This window comes from Falco peregrinus, chromosome 5 (genome assembly GCF_023634155.1).
Source record: "Falco peregrinus isolate bFalPer1 chromosome 5, bFalPer1.pri, whole genome shotgun sequence".
Classification (NCBI taxonomy): Eukaryota; Metazoa; Chordata; class Aves; order Falconiformes; family Falconidae; genus Falco; species Falco peregrinus.
The window spans coordinates 59682604-59700384 of NC_073725.1; the positions used below are offsets into that span (position 1 = coordinate 59682604).

At 50.9% G+C, this 17781-nt stretch overlaps 1 protein-coding gene across 1 annotated transcript; it reads right to left on the reverse strand.

Annotated features, from left to right (window-relative positions):
* Positions 1 to 9235: 9235 nt before the first annotated feature.
* Positions 9236 to 16374, reverse strand: LOC101923950 (zinc finger protein 260-like). Its single transcript, XM_027791775.2, has 2 exons — positions 16108 to 16374; positions 9236 to 14100 (listed from the first exon to the last, which is right to left on the reverse strand). The coding sequence occupies exon 2, from the start codon at positions 13766 to 13768 to the stop codon at positions 11882 to 11884; it is 1887 nt and encodes a 628-aa protein (XP_027647576.2). The 5' UTR covers positions 13769 to 14100; positions 16108 to 16374; the 3' UTR covers positions 9236 to 11881.
* Positions 16375 to 17781: the final 1407 nt, after the last annotated feature.

The following is a 17781-nucleotide window of genomic DNA, read 5'->3' on the forward strand; positions in this document are numbered from 1 at the left end:
GCTTCAGGTTTGGGAACCACATCTTGGCATTGCAACTGAGCATGTGGTGCAAGAGACAGGTCTGGCAGCCTCCAAAATGCTGCTCTGAAACTGTGGCTGTGCAACCCTCAGCTCCGTAATAACGTTGCCCAGGGATTATCCTGCACAATCAACCCATGCATGATGGTATTTTAAACTAGGAGAAATGATATCTTCATGTAAACCCCGTGTTAGCTCCCAGCCAGGGCTCTTAGTCTGGCTTTGCAACCCTGTGACGTGTGGGTGGGTGTTTGCCCTCCACGAGGAGCATTGCTGACCTTGGTGGCCCCTCCCCAGGTGCCCGTCCCCAAGTCCTTTGGCCATGACATCCTCCCTTATTTCTGGCTGCAGTTTTTGCACAGTAGCAGACCCCATGCTGCTCCACGTGTCTGCAGGGACAGCTGGTGCTGGTGTCAGCTGCTGGAAGGCTAGTGACCAACAGTGGTCTGCTCTGACTCCTGCCAGGAATTTGGTGATGGCAAGCCTCAGAATGTTTGGTGAGATTTTTGGTCCTTAAAGCTCCAGCTCTTGGAGTCATGTGAATATATCCAAAATCACAGATTTCATTTACTTGCTTTAAAAAAACCAAGGTTGTTAGCCCTCCTGTTAGCAAAAAAAAATAATTAAAAAACCCAACAACCCCAAACCCAACGCTTTTGAAATGAGGACTCTTATATAAGATATAAAAAAATAAGAAAAAAAAAAAGTATTTATATCCCTCCCTCGCCCCCAGATTTCACATTGTGTCAGCCAGTTCTGACTGAGGTTTGACTCAGGGTTTGCTGTGCACTGAAGTCCAGTTCCTCCCAGGTTTCCCACTCCTGGCCGGCCCCCACCAAATACTGTGAGATGTTCCCAGAGGGCCAGTTCCCACGGGACTGTGGACCTTGGTGATGGACACAGCATCCCCATCCCAAAGTGAGCAGGCATCAGCCCTTTCCTCCCTGAGTGCTTGATCCTTGCCATCATGGACTGTAGGACCTCACAGTCATCATCATCATCCTCTGTCTTCACCATGATGATGGAGCTGCTGTGGCCACCCACTGGCTCTGGTGGCACACAACCAGTCACCAGGTCTTCAGAGGGCTCCTCTCCTTCACCAGGAGGGTTTTGCTTCTTGAGGCGGTTCCTCTGGTGCCTCTTCAAATGACCAATGGTGGTGTAACTTCACCCACAGTTGGAGCAGATAAACAGGCTTGTCACCTTTGTGGATCTGGCGGTGCACAATGAGCTGCAACTTCTGGGTGAAGTTCTTCCCATGGTCCAGGCACTTGTACAGCTGCTCACCTGTGTGGATCTTCTGGTGCTCCTTGAGTTGTGATTTGGTGATGAACCTCTTGCTGCAGTCAGGGCGGGGGAATGGTCTCTCACCCATGTGAGTCCAGAGGTGCTTGGTGATGTCCATCTTCATCTCGAAGCTCTTCCCATGCGTGGTGCAGGCATGGGGCTCCTTCCTTCTTTCAGGATCACTCTTTGTGCTGTGCTTGCTACGGCCTTCCTCCTTGACCACCCATCCAGCTTGGGTGGCTTCTTGGTCATGTAGCTTTCCAGCCTGGTCAGCATCACCCTCCTCACAGCCTTCAGCCTCTGTCTCCTCCTTATGGGATTTCTGGTGGGTCACCAGGATGCCCTTGTGCTTAGAACTGTCCCCACAAATCATGCAGGTGTATGACTTCTCCTGAGAATGGCTGAGAAAATTCTCTACCTCCAGGAGCTCCAGCTTCATCATGACTGGCTGCTCCATCACCTGGTTCTTCAGAGGTGGGGGCCTGGGTGGTGTTCACTAGGAAAGGCATCACTGGGAGTCCTCCTGGCCATTGCCACCAGCTTTCCCTGCCTGCTAGGGCTGCTGAGAAGTAGCAGCCATAGGAAAGTGCCAGCACTGGTCTGAGTTACTCTTCTGTAGATGAAAGCCTATGTTTTCCTTCATGAGGGCTGAACCTGAAAAGAAACCAACCAGGTGTTATTGCCAAGGCCAACAGGAAAAAAAGAAAGCAACAAACAAATCACTTTTAGTGTGGTAAGCTGTCATGTGGAAAACAAAATCAGAAATAAAAGCCCAGCTAAGTTTAGTTAATTCTAGTAAGACCAAAGGCCAAGAGACTGTAAAATCTAGGAAGGGATTGAAGGGGTTTGCTGGAGATGCCTGGCACAGGCTGGAGTTTCTCCACATCTCCAGGCACTCATGACAAGAAACTGGTGGTTTAGGGGGGCTCTTCCTACTGTGCTTGTCTCTGAGCACAAACCAACACTACTTCTCCTTCAGAGAGGTAGTAAAGTTTGGTGGTCATAACCATCAAGGACCAACTCATGGTCATCAGCACCTCTAGAATCAAACCCATCTTGGTGCGGTGTGCACCCAGACCTGTTTCTGAAGGATCTGTGGGGTGGTGTGATCCCTGCTCTGAGCTGGGATGACCAGACCCAGGGCTGGGGCCATGGCCAGGGCCAGACACATCCCATGTGAAGAGTGGTCACTGAGATCATCTGCACCACTGGCAGAGAGGGACCTTCTGGGACCATGAGGGGAAATGCTGAGGATGAGCAAGCAGCTGCTTGTCTCTGGGACAGATCATGTTGTGGTCCCCGGACTCCACACAGTACCAAAATCTCACATCTGTGAAACAGAACCTCCCGGGCACTGCCTGAGGCTCACCTGGCTGTGTGAACCCTGTGGGGCTCCCGTCCCTTGGCAGGTGCCCCTTTGTTTCTCTAGAGGCTTTGTGCCTTGTCCAGCTCAGTGAGAAGACAGGGACATCTGGGTCACAGCTGCAGCCCAACAGGCTGGAGGCAGAAGTGAAACCCACACCGATGTCCTCAGTTCCCCATGCAGCACCAGGGCAGGCACCAGAGCCTGTGCAAGGCTGCTGGGGCTGGTGGCCAGGAAGACATCTGAGCAGACACAGAGATCCTCCTGGTGTCTAGGATGACAGCAAGGACTCAACACCTTCCCTTGTTCCCTCACCCTGTGGACTGCTGATGGTCCAGCTTTGCCTTGGTGTCAGCTTCAATTTGCAGGCTGTCACGCCTGACCCGTGAAGGGTGCAGCCACAACCCCACCAGCATCATCGACCCAACTCCATGGAATGTCCAAGCTGAAGAAGCAGCCCATTTGCCATAGACGTTCTTCATGGGAGAACCAGCACCAAACTGCCCTGTGAATTTATCTAGGTCAGCTCCTGGAGAGGGGTCCCTGATGGTGATTCAGCCAGCCAAAACTCTCTCCTTCCCTGTTCCTTGACTCCCAAGTGCCCCAAAAGTGATGAGGCATCCTGAGAAGCCCCTGCCCAGCCTCTCAGCTAGGCAAAGGGGACCCTGGTCCAGCCAACCCCGCAGGCATCCAGGACATTTACGGCATCTCTGCTCCTTTCTCACCAAGAGAAAGGATGGGTGTTGGGTGAGATGTTCTCCGGGGACCTTTCAGTTAGGCTGAGGAATGAAGGTTGCTCTTCCTGTTTTGGCGACCAACTGTTCTGAGCCCAAAGATGACTCCAGGCAAACTTTTCTCTCTGGCTGTTCCGTGGGCTGTGCTGTTTTTCCCAGAGGTGGCTGCATGTCACCTCAGCTGCCTTAATTTCTCTTGTGAAACACATGAACAGCAGCAACTCCCCAGCTGTGGCTCCTGCTCCTTTGGCTGGGAGCAGCCAGCTCACACAGGCACGGCTCCTCCTGGGGAGGCAGAGGCTGGATCTATTAACTTGTTCCCACCCCTGAAAGCACTTGTCACACAGATGCCTCCGAAGCATTGCTGTTAGGCAGATTTTAAAGGATGGATGCCCCTTCCCGTGTTATTGTGTTGCTGTTCCTGCTCCCTGCGCCCCGTGCTTCCCACGCCGAGCAGGACCAGCTGTGTCCCTGACTCCATTGGTCACCCCCAGCCAGGGGAGCAAGCCAGATCTCTCAGGCAGGGTCCAGCCTGAGAAAGACAAGCAAGGGGATTTATCCCAGCCGGGGCAGTTTTCTCCACCACAGCCAACTTTGACAAACACTCTGGCTTCGCAGTGGTGACCCCAAGTTCCAGAGATGTCCTGCTGCTGCCCTGGGATGCTGCGGGACTCGTGCAGCACTACAGAGGGGGTCAGCCCTCAGCATCCCATCCTGGCTTTACTGACCTGTCTCCCATCTCCCTCAGCAGCACGCAGGTTTGGAAGCATCCAAGTGTCGTTGGCCAGATTTTCTTATTTCTACCCACTGTGAGCTCTTCGTCACCTCCCAGCTACTTCATTCATGCCTGCTGGTGTGGACTCACAGGAAGTCTGCGTGGGTGATGTACAAACTACCGGGGGAGGAGAGACAGAGGAGCTGGGTCAGGCAGAGAAGGGGCTTGTAATAGAAAACAGCAGCCCTAAAACCTCTTGGGCGTGGGTGGGGGGATCCTGAGCCAGTGCCGCCCCGGTGCCCCCCCGGCTGCCCAGCTCCTGGTCCCGCAGAGGCGCTGCCTGGGCTGCAGGCTCCTGGGCGCTGTAGTCCTCAGTGGGGATGCTGCTCACCCGCTGGCTCTGGAGGATCCAGCGTTTGGTGGCTGGGGGTCATCTTAGGGAAAGAGTGCCCAGGCTGCAGCAGGCTGGAAATAACTTTTGATTTACATTAGCTCTCTTTTTTAATTGCTATTTTTCAGGCAGCTGAACTGAATTGCTTTGCATTAGAAGTCCCCATTACATACCTCCGAGCTGTCTCTGTTCCCGTGGCTGACCCCCCTCAGAGCTGTGGAAGCAAGGAAAGCTGTCCTACAGACCTTTATCTCTGGGGACCTCAAAACACTTTGCGAATGGGAAATACAATGAGGTGACTTGGAGGAGGACATTTGGCGGGACAGTGGCAGCGCCCACGTCTGCATCCTCTACTGGATGTGGCAGAGGGGGTCTCCACACAGTGAGTCTGAGAAAATTGTTTCCTTCACGTGGCTGTGAAGCTCCTTGTGAGTCTCCAGCCTCCCCTGATTGCCTGCTCCTGGGTGCTCTGTAGCAGTTAGCAGGCTGCCTAGTTGAAGCTGTGGCTATAACCAGCAGCACTGATGCTTACAGAAATCCACAGTAAATCCATGGTCCTGCTAGTGTGGGTCACACAGCTGGTCCTGCAGCATTTGGAGGCTGCTGAGTATGTACTAATTCAGGGTGATGAAAAACCCAAGCCATGTCTCTGAAATAAATGGTGATGTTCCTGGGCACCAGAGCAAAATTTTCTCAGCGCTCATGTCTTTATCTGAAACTTTTAGCCTGAGTCAGAGCTGAAGCCAGGGATGAGCCCCAGGGGAAAGCTGAGTGTTGCCAGGCTGAATGGAGTTTAGTTGTATGGATGCAAGCCAGCTGGATGCCCTCAGGGCTGGAGAAGTGTCCTTGGCTCAGCTTAATTACTCATACAAACACAGCCACTTTGCCTAGCTATTTATCACTAGCACCTTTGCAGACATCAGCTCGGGTAGTACAGGTTAAAGTGTTTGGAGGACACACTCTTAGCCTTTAAAAAAAAAAAATTAAAAAATTATGAAAATAATTGTACTTTAAATAGGAGTTCAGCCTGGGTTGGTCGTTGCATATTTTGTGCTCCCTGGAGTTACTTAGGATCTAAACGAATGTCTCCTGATGTCACTATTTAGATGAAATTAGTTTCCAACTGTTTCAAAGCATGACATGGGGGAACAGAAAAGAAGGGTGAGGATGTGCATCTGACGTAGGTTGCTTGTGAGCTTTTGTGGAGATTCAAAGTTTCCTCATCTCTAAAATTGGGCTGAAATACTGTAACTACTGTTTCTGTCTTTTACAGAAATTTAGTATTCTCAAGGGAAAAAAAAGTTGTTATATCCCAGTTTTGAAACCTTGGAAAACGACAACTGCAGTTTTCCTTGATCTTTTGGGTGGCAAACTGTACCCCCTGGGTCTCCCCTCGCCACCCTCCTGGCTGACAGGTGGCTTGTGAAATGACCACAGAAAGGAGTGACATTGACATCCTCTTTGATTCTCTTTTCCCAGTTACAAAATAAAGAAGGACAAAACCCAGGAGAAAGTGGAAATTTCCAAGTTCTCTTTTAGTTTTGTTTCGTTTGGTGGTGGTTTTGTTTTGGTTTTTTTTAGCTAAGGAATCGAGGTGACACAGGCAGATTCAGCCCTTGCACACAGATGCAGGCAGAGGCTTACAGGTGCTTCTGAGAACAGTGTATCTGTGTGCCCACACAGCCCCTCTCCCCCTCCTGCTGCCCCCCCTGCCAGCCCCATGCACCCTGTGTCTGGGGGCAGTGAGAGCTGGCTGCTCCCCGAGGGGTGAGTGGCCATGGGGGACCCTGTGCTGCAGTCTCGCAGGGTCTGGACACAGCAGACAGGCACCAGCTGGGGCTGGTCAGGGCCATCAAGGCACCCTCAGGACCCTGATGCTCAGCCCAGGAAAACAAGGGCAGATGATGCTTTGAAGAGAGGAACAAGAGCCCAGGAAGGTGCAGAAACACCCACAGACTCATTCCTTCCTTACTCTGCCGCATGCAGCAAATGGAGTCATCAGCTGCATCCCCCAATGAGGGGCTGTAATGTAGCCTGAAGTAACTGATAAAAAAATTAATACAAACAGGCAAAGCTGTAAGGAAAGTTTGATCTGGATCTAACACCTAAAGGCCAATGCTTTGAGCAGTGACTGTAACTAGTTTTCAGGAGCTGCTTAGCTTGCCATTTGCAAGTTCTACATTTAGTTTCCCCTTTTAAGTCCTTTCTCCCCAAAGTGAGCTCACATCGGTGCTGTTCCCAGCTTTCCTGCAGGGACTGCCTTTCTGCTCTGCAGATGAGTGAACTTCAGCACAGGGTACAATGATGGCTTGTTCTTGCATGACTTCAAAACCCTGTTACTCTCCTGGCAGAAGCTGTCCTCTGCGTTCAGACCCTCACTGTTCAGTCTGTTTTGCTCCTCAGAGGCCAACACATATGAAGAAATGAGAACAGTCTGTATCTTATTCCACTTGCAAAGCATCTTATCCCCATTTTTCAGGTGATGAAAAAGGAGAAAAATCTTGTGACTTGGTAGGGAAGGATCTCCAGATCTCTGCTTCCTATCCTGCCTTCAGTTGCAGCAACCTGGAGGAGGTCTGTGTCTTTGAAACAGCAGCTCCCCAAGGAAGAGGCCAGACAGAAGCAGAAGAGAGAGAAATCAGCTTGGAGCAGGGAGAAAAAAGAGTGAGCAGTGGGGCTCTGCACTGTCCCCGTGGGACAGCAGGCCTTTTATAAAGGATGGCAATGGGCTGTAATCACCCCCTGTGCAATTAGCAGAGAGCCACAGGCCAGCACTGCCCACCCCATCCCAGAGGCTGCTCTTGTTTTCAGGTTGATGCTGACCCTGGAAAAGGAGAGCACGGCTTTTTCTATGACCTTGGTCAGAAAATCTGCAGGTGGGGACTAGTCAGAAGCTTCAGTCCTTTGATGGAGATTTCTCACCCTGCTTTCTTGGAGCTTTGTTCCTCACATTCAAGGCAGGGACTGTGCTCTGGGTCAGCAGATGGAAGCAATGGCTCCAGGTGTGCCACGGCTACAGGCAGTTCAGCTTGATGACCTGGTCCCATGTGGTGCTATCTGGCTGCATCACTTTGGCCCTGGACGGGATGAGAGGCAGCTACGGTTGTGGTGATGAGTAAATACTGATTCCCCATGAAGGCTGCTGGTCGAAAGTGAACAGATAAAGTGTGTGTGGAAGTACGTGCTACTGAATGTCCTGTTGCTCACTCAGTTTTCACCCTGGTCTTTTTCCTCCCCTCACTCCCCATCTGTGGGGACACCAGGCTCCTTGCAGCCTAGGATTCTCAAAGAAGTTCTCATGGGAACCATCATGTTCTCAAAAGGCAAGTAAACATCCCAGCGTACTTATGTCCAAGCAGATATTTCCTCTGGCCCCAAAGACCCTCTCATTCCCACCATACCAAGACATACTGAGCACCAATCAGCTCCACACATCCCATCAAAACACATAATACACACTCTCGTGCAAGAGGTCCCCAACACAGCCTGTCTCCATCTCTCCAGACAGTCATGCCAAATGCTAGAGGGAGAACTGATGCTGAGATGATACACACAGATAGTCAATGAGTCACTGAGGTGATCAAAAAAAGTCCCACAGCTGAATTTCTCCTGAAAGCCACAGACACAATGTGCGCAGCTGGAAACGGGACAGCAATTGTCTCAAGACGAGCCCCACCTGACCCACTGTGCAAGACCAGAAGACTTCTTTTTAAGTCATCAGAGCTTGGATCTCTCTTCGTTAACATAACTTTTACTTTGATTTAACTCCACTAGTTTCAGGATGACCACACTGAATTTACTGTATAGACCTGAAAGCAAAATCAGACCTTGTGGGCATCCTTCCCACTTGGCAACTGAGACTGCTCAGTGAATGCTCACAGACGTGGTTTTCTGCATAAAATTCATGCAGTGGAGAAGGGGGCAATTACTTGGATTTTAAGCATTTTATTATTATCTGGGAGCCCTTTTAATGGGTTTAGGAAGAAAAGGATGAAGGCTTTTTTGCAACTGAGGGGTGTGGGTTTGGCTTTGTTCAATCCCCAGATAAATCCATATTTTTCTCACGGCACTGGGATTATTCTATGGTCCTGATCCAAGCCCAACACAACCATCAGCAGCAGACACCATAGCTGGCAGCGCAAACTATTTGCAAAGCATCTCTTTGGAGGTGTCCTGGAGATGGTCACAGTGTAATGTCCCAGGCAGATCTTGGTGGTACCCAAGGCAGACTCCTTTTGCGCTTCAAGCATTGTGCTCTCAAAGTGGGACACTGAGAGCAGAGTTGAGCTTATGGATGAAAACACCCATATTTAGGGCACTGCTTCAGTTCCTCACACCATGGTGTTGGATGTAATTTGTGACACCCTTCCTGGCCTCCAGTTGCTCATCTAGAAAGGTCAAGGCATCCCAAAAAGTCTGTGTCCTTCTAGCCCTATGCAGAGACCTTAGGGGATTTCATGTGATGCCAATGTGTGGGTCACTGGCTGGAGTTCTGAGGTCAGTATGTGGAGCTCTGCACTCTTGAGCCAGTCAAGAAGGCTCTTCACCAACAACGTCCCTTTCGTTACCACTGGTATGAATCCTGCTCTGGCATTGCCCACCTGCTGCATCATGGACAGAATGTACTGCGGGTCTCTCAGTGACAGCTTATGAAAAAAAAAAAAACCAAAAAAAAAACCACCCAGAAAAGAGGCTCACTTAATTTCATTTTTTCTTTAAATATTTACTTTATTGAGGAGATATCACAAACTATCAGCCATGACTTTCCCCAGAGGCTGGGACACCACACTGGCCATAGCCAGTGGTAGAAGATCCAGTGACATGTGGGAAAGGTCCTGACATTGGCTCATTGCCCTCTTCGTGTGCAGGGACACACCACAACTGGCAACCCTCCCACACCAGATCCTCTTGCTGGTAAAAATCTCTATGGCCTTATGCTAGGCTAATGAAAAGGAAATAAACGCCAGCCATCTGGTGATTATTTTCTCCTCACTGAGAGGGCTCTGCTGGACCTCTGCCCCTCAGCAAGCCTAACAGAGGCTGGTTTGCTTTGCTAGCTTGGCTCAGCCATATTCTTCCCCAGGAACATAGTTTTCCAGTCCTACAGTGAAGCATCTACTCACCACACGGCTCAGATCCATTTTTCTAACAAAGATGTCCCTTAGGTGCCCCTGGAACATCCCAAGCTCTGCGCCTGCCTTTTCTGTCCCAGAAACAAACCTCTGCCAGGTCAGAGGGATCTGAGGGACAGCTTCATACCAACCAGTCTGGCTGTGGTCTACAGGTGAGGGGAAGGGATAAGCTCCTTTAGAGGTTGTCACAGCCTGCCTGGCTGTTTGAAATCATGTCCTGGGCCTGACTATATCAAAGGCTGAGGGAATCTAAACACCAAAATTACTCTGTGCTTTTGGGGCTTGGCAGCTGCACTCAGCGTTGTGCTTGAGTCACCACAACAAAGCACCTCAACACAATGGTGTCCACATAGCTGGTAAAGACAAAGCTCCAGAGCAGTTTGTCCTGTTCCTTTCCTTCTCTCCATGCCTCAGTTTCCCTGCCTAGAGAGGCAGCTGCTCCAGAGTATGCAGTGCAGACAACCAGCAGCGTTGCAGCAGGTAGTTGCCCAAAGTCATGCTGCGTGACTTTCAGATGCCTCCAAGAGGATGCCACCTGCAACACATCCTGGGAGAAGGAAGTGCTGTGTGCCTTGTGGGTGGGGAGGTATAGAGGAATGAAGCTGGGTTAATTAGCATGGATAATATACAACTGTGGGCTGGGTTCAGGGGTGGTGGGTTGGCCGATGTTGATAAGGTGCAGCTGTGGCTGGTTCTGTTAAGTGGTTGGGAGCCAAAGAAGAGAGAGCAGCTGAGGAAGAGGCAAGAGAAGAGAGAGCAGGCCCTGGATGAGGCAAGACTAGGAGAAGGCAGCAGAGGGACTGGCATGAAGAGTGTGTTGGTATGTGATGGTAAAAGACCTTGTTGCAGCTGGATAGTTTGGAGAGTGCAGCATCAGGGAGGGGGCTTCTTTTCCTGCACAAAACCAGAGAGGCAGAGCTACTAGTTCACCATGGAACATTTTTCCACTTGCCTCTTAGACTCTAAACAGCAACACAATGAACTCTAATATGCATCTGTTCTGCAGTGCCCAGGTGGTCATGTAGCAGTACTGTGGAGAAATATCAGGGAGTGGCTCAGGGGACTGTGGATTCCCTCCACATCTCCGCTTCGCCAGGGACTTTCAAGACACAAAGATCCACCTGAATAGGGAACACTCAAACAAAATCATCAGCAGCGAGCAATAAAGACTGCTGAATTATCCATGCTTTTGAGTGGCTGCACAATCTCCTTTACACCAGGGAGAAGAAGGGGAAAGATCCAAACAGGGAAATAGTTTCCAGTTCTCTAGTCCATAAAGTCTGAAGACTGTTTCATCTATTCCTGCTGCTTGGTTTGAATTCCCTAGATCATGCCCAATAAAGTCAACATCCTAGCAAAAGCTTCACAGTAACAAGTAGGGAAGCAGGTGGCTGAGAACCAGCACCAGTGTCGCTTGAGCTGATGAAATCACTGATGCCTCTGGGACTTGTGGTGCCAAAACTACCTGCTCATTATAGATGTAAAGCTCGGTGCTAAGAAAAGCCATTCTCATTTACATCCCCACAGTGGGGCTGTGGGGGCACAAAGCAGAATACAATCTGCTGGCCTCTGAGTTTTTTTGGAAAAGCAGTCACTGATTTTGCGTGACTTATTTTTAGGGACCTGGCTTAAGCCTATCTGTGAGCCTGGTCTGAGGGATTCAAGGTGTGAAACTCTCATCTGGCTGGCAGCAGATTCTCTCAAATCTGTACCATCCACTTGGCTAGGGTCTATCAGCCCAGTAGGATCAAGGTGTGGATCAGAGCTACATGAGGGAGAAGAAGAGAGTTGGCCCTTGCTTTAAACCCTTGCCTGGATGGGAGAGGTTCCCTTCGGCTTTCTCAGAAACACAGTAATGTCATGAAAATAAATCCTGCCTGGTCCTCCTGGCTATATATTGCCCACACAAGACAATTTTGGCATCCTCAACTTTGGCAGGCTGTAGAGGCACCAGCATACCATTACAAAGGATGCCAACTCTTACCCTCCATCTCCACGTGCTCTGAGGGGGCTTGGCTCTCCATCCCCATCTCACAGCTGTGAGCAGGTGACACCCTGAGTGTAATACTCCAAAAACAGCAGCAGAGGACCAGTTTCCAGCAGTGCTCTGCCCCCTCCACCTCACTGTCCCCACGGGTTGACCTCCCCACCCCCAGATACTGCACACATAAGGCTGGTAGTTTCTCCCCATCCCTCCCCTTTCCCTAAGGATTTTGTCCCAGGAGCAGGCACCAGGCCTGCTCAGCTCTCCTCTTCACTCTTTGTGGGGGCCGGAGATGTCTGCTCAGTGTGGTGGTGTCCACCACCAGTCCTTGTGGCCTCCCCCTGTTTCATGCAGGGAGCAGTTCCTTCCCGCGCATGGATTTTCTGGTGTCTCCTCAGATACTTTTTCAGCCGGTAGCGCTTCCCACAGACCCCACACTTATAGGCTCCACCTCGGGAATGGAGCAGCTGGTGTTTAATAAGATGCCGCTTCTGAGGGAAGCACTTCCCACACTTGGTGCACTTGCAAGGTCCCATGCGGATGTGGATTGTTTGGTGCCGGAAAAGGTTGGCCTTCTGGTTGAAGGTCTTCTCGCACTCCGGGCACTGGTAGGGCTCCTCCTTGGTGTGAATCCTCTGATGCCGAACCAGATTTGATCGCTGGGTGAAGCTCTTCCCACACTCAGTGCATTTGAAGGGCTCGCTCATGTGGACTCGCTGGTGGCGGATCAGCTTGCGGTTCATGCGGAAGCTCTCCCCGCACTCGCTGCACTTGTACGGCCCCTCGCTTGTGTGAATCTTCTTGTGCCTGGTAAGGTTTGATTTCTGATTGAAACTCTTTCCGCACTCGGGACAGGGGAATATCTGTTCACCCTTGGGAGCTCCTTTTGCTGAGGGATCTTTCTTGGATATGGGTTTCTCACGGTTCTCCAGCATTCCCTCTTTGGTGGGCTGATAGCATTTCTTCTCCTTCCTCCTTAGGCTCTGGCTTTCCTGGTGGCTGGCCTCTACACCAGGTTCCTCTTTGATTTGGATCCTCTGGATAGCACAGAGGTTGTGTTTCTGCCCATAGTACATCCCAAACTCAGTGCTTTCCTGTGGTTCTTCCTGCACATGGAGCACCCGGGTACAGGCTACGGGGACTTCCCATTCACGCTGCCCATCAGCATCCTCTTCCTTTTTAAGCTGTCTCCCCTGTAAAGCCATCAGTGGGATCTTTGGATCAAAGAGCTTTCCATAGTCTGGGGTTTCTGGTGGCTCTTCCTTGATGTAAAGTTTCTGGCAAGCTATTGCAGTAATGTTTGCTGTGTCATCAGTGGGTGGGTCCGCTTCCTCCTTCATCTGGATTTTCCAAGGAGGGCTTTTTGGGTTACACAGGTTTCTAGGTATGCCACACTCCTGGGCTACATATCCTTCATGGGATATATTCTCCCACGAATTCTCCTCTGATCTGAAGGCAAAATCAGACTCCTCTTTAATCTGGATGACCTGGAGAGACACACCATTTATGTGTCCCTCAAGCAGCTTTTGCTTAGTGTGGTTCCTCTGGTGCACGCTGAAATACCGCTTGGTGCTCAAGCTCTTCCCACACTCCGTACAAATGAAAGGCCCCCCGCGGAGGTGTATCTTCTGGTGGGCCAGCAGTGTGGCACTTTGCCCAAAGCATCTACTGCAGTCAGGGCACTTGAAGGGCTTCTCTCGCTTGTGGATCTCCTTGTGGGCAGTGAGGGTCCCCTTCTTCACAAAGCTCTTCCCACACTCGGTGCAGGCAAATGGCCTCTTCTCTGTGTGGGTACGCATGTGGATGTTGAAGTAGATTTTTGTGCTCAGGCTCTTGCCGCAGCGAGCACAGAGGTAGGGACCACCCTTAGTGTGTGTCTTCTGGTGGGCGGCCAGGCATATCTCCAGGCGGAAGCAACGGCCACAGTCCCCACAGCAGAAGGGCCTCTCTCCTGTGTGGATGCTCTGGTGGGTTGTGAGGTGGCCCCGGGTGGTGAAGCGCCTTCCACACTCCCCACAAGTGAAGAGCTCCTCCGCCGTGTGGATCCGCTGGTGTCTCTTCAGGTTTCCCTTCTTGCTGAAGGATTTGCCACATTCCTGACACGGGTGGGTCTTTAGCACCACGCGCTTAACCAAGTCCTTCATGGCAGCAGTGCCCTGCACCCAGTGGTGTCTGGTGGGGCTGCCAAGTAGCTGGCAGGTACAAAAAAGCCACAGTGTTATGGGGATGGACTAGCTGGGAGGATACAAAAACCATCAGGACATATACATCGAAGTGTATATTAATGGATGCACTTTATTCCCAGTAGGGAAAAGGGTGCTGCTGCTGTACGCCAACTCTGGGCCAATGAGGAACGTGTGGTCTTCCTCTTTTTCTCCACCTCCTTCCACCTTAGTTTGCAGATACAGAATTTGCAACTCCATCTCTGATCCCCTGGAGAGGCTTTCCTGGCATTCCTGGAGGCTTGGATTGCCAGCTGAAAAAAAAAAAGGGACATTTATTAGGTCATTATTTCTTTTCCACCTTCTGTGTTCGCTATGTAAATGCAACGGGTGGCACCTTGGCTGCTCCGTGGGGGACTGAGCCTGAGACATTTGAAGCCACAGGCTCAGCTGGACTCCAACAGGGACAGCAGGGACAAGCGATGGGGGACATTTCTGATGCTCTCGCTGCTGTCATCACACAAAGGTTTTGGCTCTTACTATTGCTGCACTAGTGATTTACCCTCAGAATAGTCCTCTGTCCTTTGACCAACAAGGTTTATAAGTAAATAAGTTAATTAACTAATGCACTTTGCAGTAATTGTTGTAATTAAACCCATTTTTTTATAAGTGACTGTGTAGCAAACAAAATCTCCCAAACCTAGAAGAAAACCAGACTTAGCACCACTTGCAAAACTGGAGCATTCTGCTTCGTATTGACAGTGCTCCGTGCACAGGGGAAGGCAGGTCAGTGGTGTCCTCGGTGGGCAGCTGGAGAAATGAGACACAGAAAGCTAAAGGAACTTTGTCCTCCTTGAGAGGGTTCACTTGGCAGCAGGTTCTGGGTCCTATGTATTTCCATTAGAAAGAAAAAATAATATCAGGGCCAACAGGGATGTGAGCAACACCTATCAAGACTGTGAATTGCAGCAGGGCAAAGAGCCAGAAGGACTGAGGGGAGGAGGACAGTGATGCTGGAGATGACTGTCAACAAGAGTATATGTGGCTGGGCAGGCTTCTACTGATGGTGCTGATGGTTGAAGGTGAGGCTGCCAGAATCCTCAGTTATGAGGCAGGCTGCCAGCGAGGACACCTGCCATCAGTGAAATTTGTCCCTGGGGGTCTGCACTGCCAAGAAGGCTGTGGCTGAGAAGATGAGTCCCTGGGGAGGCTGCCACTGAGGTGTAGGAGGCTGGGGTAGGGGGGATACCATGGATCAGGGGACAAGTAATGGGACATGTGAAGTGTAACCATCCAAGCACAGCTACGATGCAGAGTTCACAGCTACACACCCTTGGAGGAGGGAGGTCACAGTGGTAGAAAAAGTGGGCGGCTGTCTCAGATTTCAGAGGACAGTTATAAAAGGGAAATTTACTTCAGATTTAGTCACACCACTGGCGTTTCCCCTTCAGCTAACCCATCTGGATCCCCACTGATGCTGGTAAGAGTGACCACCGAAGCACAATGGTGCTCCTGTCCAAGCTGAATTCTCCATGCTGGCACAGAGGAACCACAGGAAAACAAAAACAACAATACAAAAAAAAAACCTCAAAAAAACCCAACCAAAAACAACCCGCAAAGTTAAACTGAGCCAGGAGAAGCAAAACAAACCGGCTTGGAGCAGGAACTGGGTTTAGTGTTTGCTAGTGGAGGGGAGACTCGAGGGAGACCAGGGCTCCTCCCTAGGTGGGGGAGCAGCTGGACGACACCTACGACAGGTTTTAATTCAGCAGACAAAGCCTCAGCAGCAGCCAGGCTGGAAAGAGGATGCAACGGTGTATTTTTTTTTGGAGGAAGGTCTTTAACCCCCCGAGCGGGTAGCAGATTTAGCCTCCTGCCACCAAGGTCCCTGCGGCGGGTCTGGCTGATGCCGTGGGGATGCTCTAAGCCCGCGGGCGCGGGGTCGCTGCGGGGACCACGGCCTCGCTCCTCGCTCCTCGCTGGGGATGCTCACGCCGGTCCCTTAGAGGAAACATCTCACCGGCAGCAGTGTTTCAATTGCCTCTGGATTTTGGCAAAAACCCAACACATTCCTGAATTCAAATCAGGGTAAAAGAAGAAATTCCTGTCTACTTTCTTCCTTTTACTTTTTTTCTTCTTCTTCTTTTTTTTTTTTTTTAATAGCCAGATCCTACAGATCCAAATCCTGCCTTTACCTCCAGCTCCGCAATCCCCCAGGCTCAGGGTTTGAATCAAGGGCAGAACCTGATCCCAGGGAGTTGCTTTGTCTTTTATTGGGGCTACCCGGACAAATGAAGGGCGGTTGGCCAAAAGCATCTTACCTGAGCGGGCCATCACCCTCTGGCTGGCATTTCTGTCCTCCGGGGCAGCCTCAGTGGCACAACAGCGTGTGCGACTTGGCTGCAAGTTGTGTTGCAGGCGCAGCTGGGCTGACCTAAAGGAAGTCTGCGGCCAGTGCAGTGAGAGCTACCGGAGGAAGGGTGAAGCGAAACAAAGACAAAGAGCGAAGGTTGAAGGAGCAGAGGGAGGACAGGGGAGATGCTCTTGATTCGTCCCGCCGGGAGGGATTTTCACGCCACTGCCAAGGTGTCAGCGGGAGAGGAGGGGATTTCTCCCTGGTGTGCCTTTCTTCTGCATCGCTGCGTTGGTGGGAAGCTGGAAGGGTCTCCAGCTCGCGCTGCCTTCTGGGAATTGTAGTTCTGCCCAGCAGCCCTGGTCCCCCACCCTGCGCTGGCAGCCGGTGGGTCAGGATGAGGCCATTCCTCTCCTGCCCCAGCTGAGAGCACTTGCTTTTTTTGTTGGGGGAAGAGAAAACATCCCGCAGTGCTGCAAGCATCCTTCTTCCCTCCCAGGCTGATTGTCTGGGACTTGCTCCAGGAAGTGTCAGGAGAGGAAAGATGCATCTCAGGGAGTATTTCTGTGTCCGTAACAGCTTGCAATCCCCCTGGGGAGAGGTGGGAACTGAGACTGGTCCCTAGTTACCAGCAAAAGATCCCTTTTAATGCTCAGGTAAAGCATGAAAGGACATGCAGATTTGACAAGGGTGGACGCTGAGGCATATGGACTTGATTTAACAGAGTGATCAGCGCCAACTGGGAGAGGCTGAGCCTCAGCAGGACCTCACAGAAAGTGCCCAGACCTTCCTGGATCTGCACTGCACAATGAGGCTTAAAGACTCAGCAGGGAGCTCTAGCCCAGGATGCTGGGCCGGGAGGGTTTTAGGAGCATGTGCATGGTGAAAAGCTGCTTCAGCATGACTTTTCCCTGGGGCAGTGATTAGGGGCTGTCCGATTGCTTGGAGGTTGGACAATAGCACTCATTCCTGCATAAACCAGGACTTGCAATCCTATCCTTAATACGACACAAGGCTGCAAACATGCTATTCTCCTCCTCTTTCATTCAGGGAAACTGAGGCAGGAGACGGTGAAGTGCTTGGCTCAGATTGTACAAAGAAGTTCAAGGTTACAGGTTCCCTAGAGTTCAGATCTAGTCTACACACACTGCATGTGCCTTGGATAAAGTCTGCTGATGTATTTCCTACCTCAGTACAAACCAGTACTAAGAGACAGCAGCACCAGTATGAAGCTGTGTCTACATTCCCGCTTGTATCCCAATCCAGAGAAGGAAGAAATCATACAAATCTAACCATCTCTATACCAGAACATGCACAGCTAAAGATACACGAGCCTCATTCAGTTTGCCTTACTGAAGGTCTTCTGCTTTGATGAATGAAAATGCCACAGCAGGTCCCAGACAGACAGGAGAGACCATGGTGTTAGGCCACTATTAGACCCAGGTATGCTGAAGTGAGATTCCCCATGTGCAGAACTCCTTAGGCAACATGCCCCACCTCTCTCATCCTTCCCATTTGCATAATACCTTCCCACAAATCCTACCTACAACACTTTGGATGGTGCCAGTCAGCAGCTCCATTATCCGGCTCTGTCTTGGTGTGTGGAAGCATGCAGGGAGAGAGGCTGAGACATGACATGGAT

What these genes read in the sequence shown, in the direction of transcription:
- LOC101923950 (XM_027791775.2), bottom strand. Translation starts at nt 13,768, where the DNA reads ATGAAGGACTTGGTTAAGCGCGTGGTGCTAAAGACCCACCCGTGTCAG.